This window comes from Cynara cardunculus, assembly GCF_001531365.2.
Source record: "Cynara cardunculus var. scolymus isolate 2C chromosome LG 13, CcrdV1, whole genome shotgun sequence".
NCBI lineage: Eukaryota > Viridiplantae > Streptophyta > Magnoliopsida > Asterales > Asteraceae > Cynara > Cynara cardunculus.
The window spans coordinates 5,873,003-5,883,015 of record NC_037540.1 but is presented as its reverse complement, the minus strand read 5'-3'; the positions used below and the strand labels follow the sequence as shown (position 1 = coordinate 5,883,015).

Genomic DNA, 10,013 nt, shown 5'->3' with positions numbered 1-10,013 from the left:
ATGCATAAAAAATAGTTTTTAAAAGTTTGTCAAATGCTTTATAATACAGTATACATATATAAATAAGAAAAAACACTTGTTTTATTGTTATGATATATTCAATTTAAGTATTAATTAAGTTTACCCAAAGTTATATTTATGCAAATGTGGAGCCCAATTATGGTACCCAAGCAGCCCAATATGGTTTATTCAAACTACTCAATATTAGTAGTCCAACCCAAACGTCGTAGTTTGAGACTTGGGTTCAAGACGAAATCATATTTAAACCCAACCAAATTATAACCAACCGGTTTATTCCGGTTCAAATAATTTCTTTCACATTTTCATTTTAATTTGAGTTATTCAATTTGTTATTGTTAAGTTGGCTATTTACATCAATCTTAGTAGTTTAAATCATCATTTCGCTTCCAATTAAGAGTAGTAGTTTGTTTGCATTTCGCTTTTATTGCCATATATTCATCCAGTGATCTGTGTTTGGGATCGAAACTCTTACGAATTTGCTTGAGCTTTATATGATAATTATGTCAAGATAGAGATCGTGTTGGTACATGGCGGTTAGATAATAAAGGAGTCAAGTTGGGCAAAGACGACGACAACAAGCAAGGAAACGGTCAAGTAAAAGTAGCACCACAAGGATGAACTTCATATAACATCTCAGACTAATTGTACCAGATATTATCTGCATCTGAAAGAGGAGGATTCCAATCCCTTATAAGGCATACTCCCCAACTGATGTGAGATCTTACAATCCATCCCCCGTTGGGAGCCCACGTCCTAGCTGGCACAAAATCCGGTTCTCGGGTCTGAAATCATCTGTAACATCTCAGATTAACCGTACCAAATATTGTTCGTTTTGTCAACACCTAAGATCATGGTTTCAAAACACATATGATCGATGAGATATCCGACCCCTTATAAAACAACATTTGTTCCACTCTCCACCCAAGACCGACTATAAATTGGTTAAGTCAAATACTATAGTCATGGAAGTTGAAAATCACTTGCTTGGATTAAGTTAATTAAAAAATTTAAGTACACTAGTTAAGAACTATCATAAGTAGTATAATTATTTTTAAAAAATAAAATACTTATGTTATAATTTTTGTTATTACACTTTAGAAAATAATAAGGCAAATTGCATAAAAAGATGACTACTTTGTCCTTATTTTAATTTTAGGGATCCTACTTTCGAAACATACATTAAAGGGTTTATTACATAAGTTTATAACTAAAAAAAGGACTTTGTTACCGGTTATTAGTGACGTGGCATTGATATACGTAAAGAGTATGGCATGGCATTTGTTATATCATTTTCAAAAGGGAAATTGACTCAAATAACTATTTCTCACACCCAAATTGTGCTCCAAAACCATTTCCCTCATGGGTTTACCAAATGTTACTACTTCTTTAATATCCAGGTCCGTATGTTACTATGTGTAGGTGGGGTAGGCTATTGTAGCTCAACTCATAATATACTGTTAGGGCGTAATGGAGGGTGTACCTACGTGGTATTCCGAACAGAGTCTCGGGGATCCTGAACTTTTTTGGGGTCTAATTATTAGAGTTGTTCACGGGCAAGATGACCCGTTAGATCCTTCATATCCGGTCCACCAGAAAAGCGGGCTTGGATTACCATTCTCGAAGAAATAGGTGGGTTTGGATCGACTTGTTAAAATTAATCGGCGGACGTAGGCAATGGAAAAAAAAAATATTTGGACAGGCCCACTAGACCCGTTAATATTTTTATAATCATTAACTTTTATAATTAAAATTTACAAATAAAATTGAAAGTTATTAATACTTATAAATTTCTACTTAAATTATGACTCATGATAATAAAATTCTTTAAAATTTTTAAATATTATTACCTCAATTGACAAATTTTTTATTATCTTATTTAGTCATTTTATTTATCAATATTTCATTTTAAGCGAAACAATTTCTTTCTAAAGTACGTATATCGTTATGTGTTTACGTCAAATTTTAAGTTGAATTTTTTTTAATGTTACATAACTTCTGATTTTATATAAGTTTTATTTTTATTAAAATATAACAAGATTTTTAAGTCCGTTAGCCCGTGGGCAAGCCCAGCCTATTTGTAGGGTGGTTATGAGTAAGTTTTGGGTTTGATTTTACCATATTAGGCCTGTTGGAAAAAAAATGTTAAATCCGGCCCGGGTTCAACCGAAGCCCGTAAATGATCAACTCTACTAATTATATATTTTAGCATGTACCTATTTATATATTTTTTGATTTTTAGCGAATTATTTACTTCAATCACTTCAACATTCTCCCTCTTATTTTAAACGAGTTGGGCAATTATAATGCTTTGCAATTTGTCCAATACCTCAATCCCTTCTCTCTTATTTGTCAATTCATCGATTTCATATGAGACTGCAAATTTGTAAAGTGGCATTTCACCCCTAACCACAACTCATCCGCTGATTCTTCAGCATCAGTCGGTTCGGACCTCCCTCCTTAATAGAGCTAATCATTTGCAGGCTTGGGCGGGACCTGAGCTGAGTTTAACATATTTTTTTTGTCCAACGGACCTAATATGGTAAAATCAAACCCGTTTTTTCGAGCTTGAAAACTTACCCATACCCATTCTATAAATGAGTTGGCTTGCCCACGAGCTAAACGGACTTAAAAATCTTGTTATATCTTTATGAAAACAAAACTTATATAAAAGCACAAGTTATGTAAAATAATTCAAAATACATAACAATTTTTCCAACTTAAAAAGTGACGTAAATACAAAGAAATTGTTCACTAAATATGAAGTATTGATAAAAATAATGACTAAATAAGATAATAAGGAGTTGATCAATTGAGGTAATTATATTTAAGATTTTTAAAGAATGTTATTATCATGATTCATAATTAAGTAGGAATTGATAAATATTAAGAATTTTCAATTTTATTTGTAAATTTTAGTTACAAAAGTTAATTATTATAAAAATATTAACGGGTCTGGCGAGTCTGTCCAAATATATTTTTTTCATTGCCCATGTACAGTCCAGGCCTGCCCATTTCTCGGAGAATGTTAATTCAAACCCGCTTTTCTAGCGAGCCGGATAAGATGGGTCTAGCGGGTCATCACGCCTGTGAACAACTCTACTACTTAGGTCTCTAGTTTAAAGATTGAGCTCTTCTATGCGGCTATTCCCGTTCGTTTTTGTTTTTCGGATGACTAATTTTATGATTAAAATACCAAGGAAGACCTTATTTAATAACCTTCCTCTTTCTTGTTCAATGAGCAACCTAACTTGCAATTTTGGGGACTTCATTCATAAGGATACTAGTCGTCGTTGTTCAAAGCGCAATAGCCCTTTGATAACACACAAAAATGTTGAGAATTGAGAGAGAATTTGGATCTATAATCAAGCTACGATTTCTTGAGAATTTGAGGTAAACAACGGTCAATGAACTTTTATATGCTAATCTTTCCATTTAACGACTTATCGAAGAAACTTGATTATGACAAACTGATAGGAGATTTTGTTTTGAACAATATTAGAAGAACGATTCTCTTTTAAATAAATTCTATATATTAATTTTGTCATTTTAAGACATTTTATTGTTTAATCTGTAAAACGTGCAAACTTCGAAATCACACAAATGTTTATATGTCATTTTAAGACATTTTATTGTTTCCTCATAATAATTGGATGTTTATCTATCTGTTTAACTTCAAAAACCCCTAAAATAACTGCATTATACACAAGTTGAACCAAACCCCTTTGTTTATTTAAGAAACTACTATAAAAAGTTAACGACACAGTGTGAACAAACTGAAACCAAGCTTTTGGTATAATTTGTTTTTTATTTATTAACCTGGATATTCAACCCGCTATGCGAGCCGACTAATCTCAGGGCGAGCACCTGCTTTGCAGATAGCCCGGAGCCACCGCATTTGAACCTCCGTGGCCATAAGAGGATTTTTGTTTCTTCTTGGATTTGAACCTAACACTGCTGACAACTTTTGACCTTTAGAGCCAAGCTCAAACCAATCAGGCACCATTCTATTATCAAATCACGGACCGAGACCTACCCTAAACCAGTTAAACAAGACCAATCCTTTTAATTCTTCAATTTCAATCGTGTTTAAAAACCCGATCAATTGATAGCTTTTACACTAGAGAGATCGGTTAAACCGGTTCTCTTTGGCAGAGAATAGTTTGTGTTGGACCGCACGTTGGGTGCTGAACGATTGACCGTATCCAATTGTAAGTGTGGCCGACAAAAGTATGCTTCTTTCTTTGCTTCTCCTGTTTGCTTCTGGGAAGTTCACTAGTGCACGTGTGCACATTGCTCCTTTTTAGGTAAATAATTCCATTTTTTTCATTTAAAAAAACACATAATTTTATTAAAATAATATGTTCGATATTTTAAAGTTACGAGTAAACGCGAACAAAGAGAAGAGGAGATTCTCCATGTCCGTAAGATAGGGTTCAAATAAGAAGTCGTTAACGATATCAAAGTAGACATAGATTAGCCCTAAACATAAAGTAAAAATTAAGGGCTCAATCAAGTAATATGGTGTTTTTATTTATAGCTCATGTAAAGAGACATTTAAGAAAATCCCGTAAGTGATAACTCGTGTCGTTGGTACAAGAAAGGATGAGATGAAAGTTGACGAAATACTGATAGTAAAAGAATATGCTGCTTTAATTTTTTTAAAGATATCTGTTTGTTTCCTCCATATGGACAAAAGACTTTTTCTACTATGATAAACATGAGGCATCTCAGTAACAAGATCACTTTCCATGTGACCACAAAAGTGATAAATGAATTAATGGTACAACAAAAAGAGTTATTGGATAATGGATTTATTCAGCAAAGTACATCCTTACTTGATGACAATGATGTTTGATCAGTTAATATTTATATTGTTTGACTGACTAAAAGTTATCACACATGTTGATTAAGTGGGTCAATTTAATTAATCAATTGTGCGTCTAGCGTTCAATTTCTTGATCATAGTATAGATCAATAGAATCATAGACCAAATGTGTAAAACGGCAAGGTTCCCATGCAAGTTCTTTTAACTTGCATAGTCTAAAGTGATGCAAGAGTAAGAACCTTTGAAAATGCTTGCATTGGTCTATATCTGATGATTTCAGACATGCATAGACGGGGTGATGGTTTATAATTTGTTTGGCATGGTCTAAAATGCGTGTGTACGAGAGTTAGCCGGTTGTTACAAAAGATGAACTCATTGCCAAAAAGTATTCTAATGATTTTCTTTGTCGTCAAAAGATTTCAAAGGTTAAAGTATATATTTCAATTTGTAGGTAGTAAACCTCATACATATCTTGAAGTATTTGCAACATTAAAAGTTTCGGTTCGTTCATATTTTAACCATAAAAATCGACTATTCTAGGTTGACGTGTAACTTTATTCATCATCTTAATCTCTTATATTACATCTCGTCACTAACATATTATATATGACGGAAATTTTAAATTACCCTCATATCTTGGAGAATTACGATTTTAAACTCCAAGACTCCGACTATTTTTTGAGGTAACTCACAAGACATTGAATATGCTGATCAATTTTTTGTCATCAATATCAAATAGGTTTTTGGAGATTTTCTTATTGATCGAAGGTTCAATTCCATATATATTTTAATGGGTTTTAACTAAAAAAAAAAAAAACCCTCTTGTTGATGCAAACAACCTTTTATATGTTATCTTCTATGAATTATAATACACATGTATAGAAATATATACATGCATACCTACATATTGACTTTAATAAATTTATTAATTATTAAACGGTGAACTTTAGTTTTGCTATTTTTTTTATTAACCTGTATATCCAACCCGCTATGCGACCCGACTAATTCTAGAACGACCACCTGCTTTGCAGATAGTCTGGAATCACCGCATTTGAAAGGAATAGATAGAACTAGAAGAAATTAAAAGAAATACATATATGAATAGTCTTTAAAAAAAATAAGATCCATTTAGATTTTGTAAAAAGATATATAGTTATTACTAATTTGGTACCTGATTGATGATCTGATGATAAAGGGATTAATCATACAATTTTAAGAATTATCATTGTGGGGTCATTAGTTTTTTTCATAAAAAAAGAAAAAGGGTTCGATGTGGTTATGTACTATAGTGAAATGAATGTAGTCACTAAGATTCAATTGTTCGTCAAGATACATCATTTAATTATTGATTTGAGATTATGTTGTTGATATTATCACTCATGAAGTACGATGATTTTATTGATATAGTTGAGATGTTATTTTCATAATGATAATGCTGGATCGGTTCATTTAACTTATTTCTTGATCAATTAAAGATCATCATATGTTGAACAGTTGATCAGTGTAATTATTAATTTATCGTACGATTGATTAATCAAAATAATCATCAAGTGACATATAATATCTTAATTACATTTGAAGTATTTGAGTCGTTGATCTAATAAGTAGAATGGGAAATTGGTCATCTTGACATTCATTACCTACAACGCCTAAAAAGATGGAGAAATGAAAAGACGCCTAACCTTAACTTCGTCTATAATTGAGGATAATAAGATAAGTATCACACTAAGAATATCATGATACACATATATTTCTAAATCGTTAAGAGGTGAATTTTGTTTCGTAAGAAAAAGTTTGTCTCTTAATGGTTCCAAAACCTTCTGAATGATTTTGTATCATGTGTCTCCCTTAACTATTCAGCGCCCTAATTTCATTGTAAACAATTATCAGACGATTATATTTTATTTTACACTATATCATGAAAGATTCTTAATCATTTTGCATCCAACCATTCTACAACCGTCAAACGGCCCCATTAATGAATGTAATAAAATTATGGGAAATGAAGATGGAGTGTCAAATCTTCTATATTCGACCATGACCCATTACACGTGATATGTTGGTTGGAGGACAATAATGCAATGGGGACGTAATTATGAGCTAATTTGGTTTTGACCACAATTAGATTAACTATTTTGATTGATTAAGGTGTTGTTTGGAAGCATATATATATATATATATATATATATATATATATATATATATTCAATTATTAGTTGGTTAATTAATTAATTTGTCAATTTGGTTGGAAACAACTAAGGATTCTTGGGTATTTGGTTCAAGACAACAAAATCACATCCTTCACTTTTCCTCCTGCATTCATATTCTTCCAACTTCCAAATTTTGGCCTTGATTCATTTTTATACATTAATTTCCTACCCACCGAACTTATGATATCACGAAATCTGTATCGGGATAATCCAAATTTTCACTCATGGTTTTAGGCAAAAACTCGAGTACCTACTCGAAAATTAGACTTCATTTTCTAAGACAACCATTCCGGTGTAACTCTTTCAAATACATTGTAAGTGCCCGAAACCACGCAAAAGGGCACGTCCCGGCCCCTTAACCACCCGAGCTATATGATGCTCTAAAGTTTAAGCGAGCTCGTACAATCGTGCACTTGATACACCTAACTGGTTTTAGAATGTGTAACTATAACTCCTTTTCTATCCCGAGTAAATACGAAAATATTTGGTATTTTATATTAAAATCATATATGGTTATATTGACCTTATCTTTCAGAAAATCCACTGTAGTTGTAAGGATTATGATTACATAAGATAACGTCTTCCTATTTTCATACGTACTACTAAAATAATTACAAATAGTAGTCAATTGATACATGATGGAAAGGGAGAAAAGAGTGGCAACTAATTTGGTTTGACCAAAAGAGTGCATAAAGGTGGCACCAACTACACCACTTCAAATCATTCATCCACAAATCCTAACCTTTTGGCTATATTTACTCCTTATTATACATCTTTTTAGCAATCATCAATTCCACTTATATATCTTTTAATGAAAATAAAAGCAAATTAATATTATAAATTTATCCTTAGTTTATTTATTATGTTAATAAAACATAAAAATAGTGTAAAATAGAAAATATTACGACGGAATATATATGGTGCGATTATTTGATATTGTAGAAGAAGTTTATGAAAAACTTAATTTAACGTCAAATAAATGAATCGATCCAGAGTCGAGACTAAGCAACGCATATATTCAAATAAAAAAACACAAAAAATGGTAAAATTATATCTGATTACAGAATACGTTCAATGCAGGGGTGAGCGGGAAATTAAGTCATGTGAAACATATGTGATTTTAGTGTAGAATCTAACGTGATTTGATCGTCATATTGTTTTCGTTTATTTTGTTACAGTTCTCATTTGAAACATGAATATATATATATATATATATATATATATTTGGGATCATGTAAGATCAAGGGTTTTCGTGAGACCTGTAAGACCAATTCTTAACTCTTGGATTAGATCTACAATTTGAACATTCATTATCACAAAATTATCACAAGACTTCTCAATAATCACAAAATTATCACCGTGCAATTTTAGACCATTAGATCATTATCTTATAAAGTTGATCAATGAACATAAATTGGTCTTACAGGTCTCACGAAAAACCTTTGGTCTCACGTGAACCCAATCTTATATATATATATATATATATATATATATATATAAAATATTAAGTTAAATTATATAAAATTTATCCAATATTTCATTATATTCATAAAAAATTGATTTCCTTTTTTAATTGTTACTTAACGAACTAAACTTTATTAATATAACTCCAACATCTTTTGCACTACTTCTTCTTTAATTCTCCTGAATATTTAATTAATTAATTGCAACCATTTTCACTCTCTCCAAATCCAAAACAGTTCTTTATTTGATCTTGAGAAGATCTATATATTATGGTTTCAAAAGCCAATATTTATACCCAGAAAAACGTCAAGCAATTAAACCATATCTAAATATAAACAATTTGTAGGCTCACAATCGTAACATTTCTTATCGTAATCACAATTAGAGTTTGGTTTGTGATGTTTAACATAAACCTCCTCAACTTAATTTCATTTCACAATGAAACAACACTCGAGCAACTAATTAACGATCCTAGATACGCATGTAAATGTCGATGAAGCTCAGATAACCTAGAGTATATGATATTCCTAAGCACACACTTAAAAATTAAGATGAATTACAAAAAAACATGTGTTTCATTTCTGGAATATGATTTGATCCGAGATCTACAAGATTGTCTTTTTGAAGATGAGTGATCTTAGGCTAAATTATTCAGACAAATCTCATGGCAAGTCGCGATTGTAGGCTTCACATATAGCCTTGAGGTAAATCTGTTTGTGATACAGTAACTGATCTAAAAGAATGTTATAATTAAGCCAATGAGTTCAAAAAGATTGTATGAATCAGCCAGAAATCTGAAATAAGATTGAAAAAAGATTCAAACCCTAGTGAAGAGATGGAGAGAAGGAAACAAAGAACTTTTAAGAGGGTTGGATTTTTTGATAAATATATTAAACTAATTAATTAATTAGCTAGTTCCCAAAATCATATGGGAAAAAAATAAAAGAACTGATGGATCTAACATACATTGAAGTTATATTAAACGCCAACATATAGAGTTACAAAATTGTTGAGCTCTTTTAAGCCATGCATATAATTTCTATTTACAGATCATCATCATCCTGTTGAACTAACTGGAAAAAACCACTTGATGGAGCTAGCTAGCCAGCCATTGAAGCTAGCTATCTAGCAGGTCTAGAGTGAATCAATCATGGTAGCATAGAAGCATGACAACACATCTCTTGATAATGTAAAGCCTTGCTTTATGCTCTTTAAGGACTCCTCCAAGTCCTTTGCTTGAAATCCTTCTCTTGGAGCTTCCCATCATCAACTTCATGATATATATCTCTTCAGAGACAATGAACCAGACGACACTCTGAACCTGACAACGGATCTTTAGAGACAAAACAAACTGATTTTAAAGATAAAGAGAGATGTATGGATGAATGGGATTTCTGTTGTTCTGCAAGGTGTGTTGGAATATTATGGTAGAACATGATGGATGGGTTTGTTTATATAGGAGGTGGGGAGACATGAAAGGGTAAAGATGCAGT

At 31.7% G+C, this 10,013-nt stretch overlaps 1 protein-coding gene across 1 annotated transcript; it reads right to left on the bottom strand.

Annotated features, from left to right (window-relative positions):
• Nucleotides 1-9,478: 9,478 nt before the first annotated feature.
• Nucleotides 9,479-10,013, bottom strand: LOC112525974. The gene has a single exon (XM_025136313.1). It carries the CDS (start codon nt 9,794-9,796, stop codon nt 9,665-9,667), a length of 132 nt encoding a protein of 43 aa, XP_024992081.1. The 5' UTR covers nt 9,797-10,013; the 3' UTR covers nt 9,479-9,664.

Bases quoted from the DNA above. Each gene is read 5' to 3' on its own strand.
- LOC112525974 (XM_025136313.1), bottom strand. From the start codon at position 9,796: ATGAAGTTGATGATGGGAAGCTCCAAGAGAAGGATTTCAAGCAAAGGA.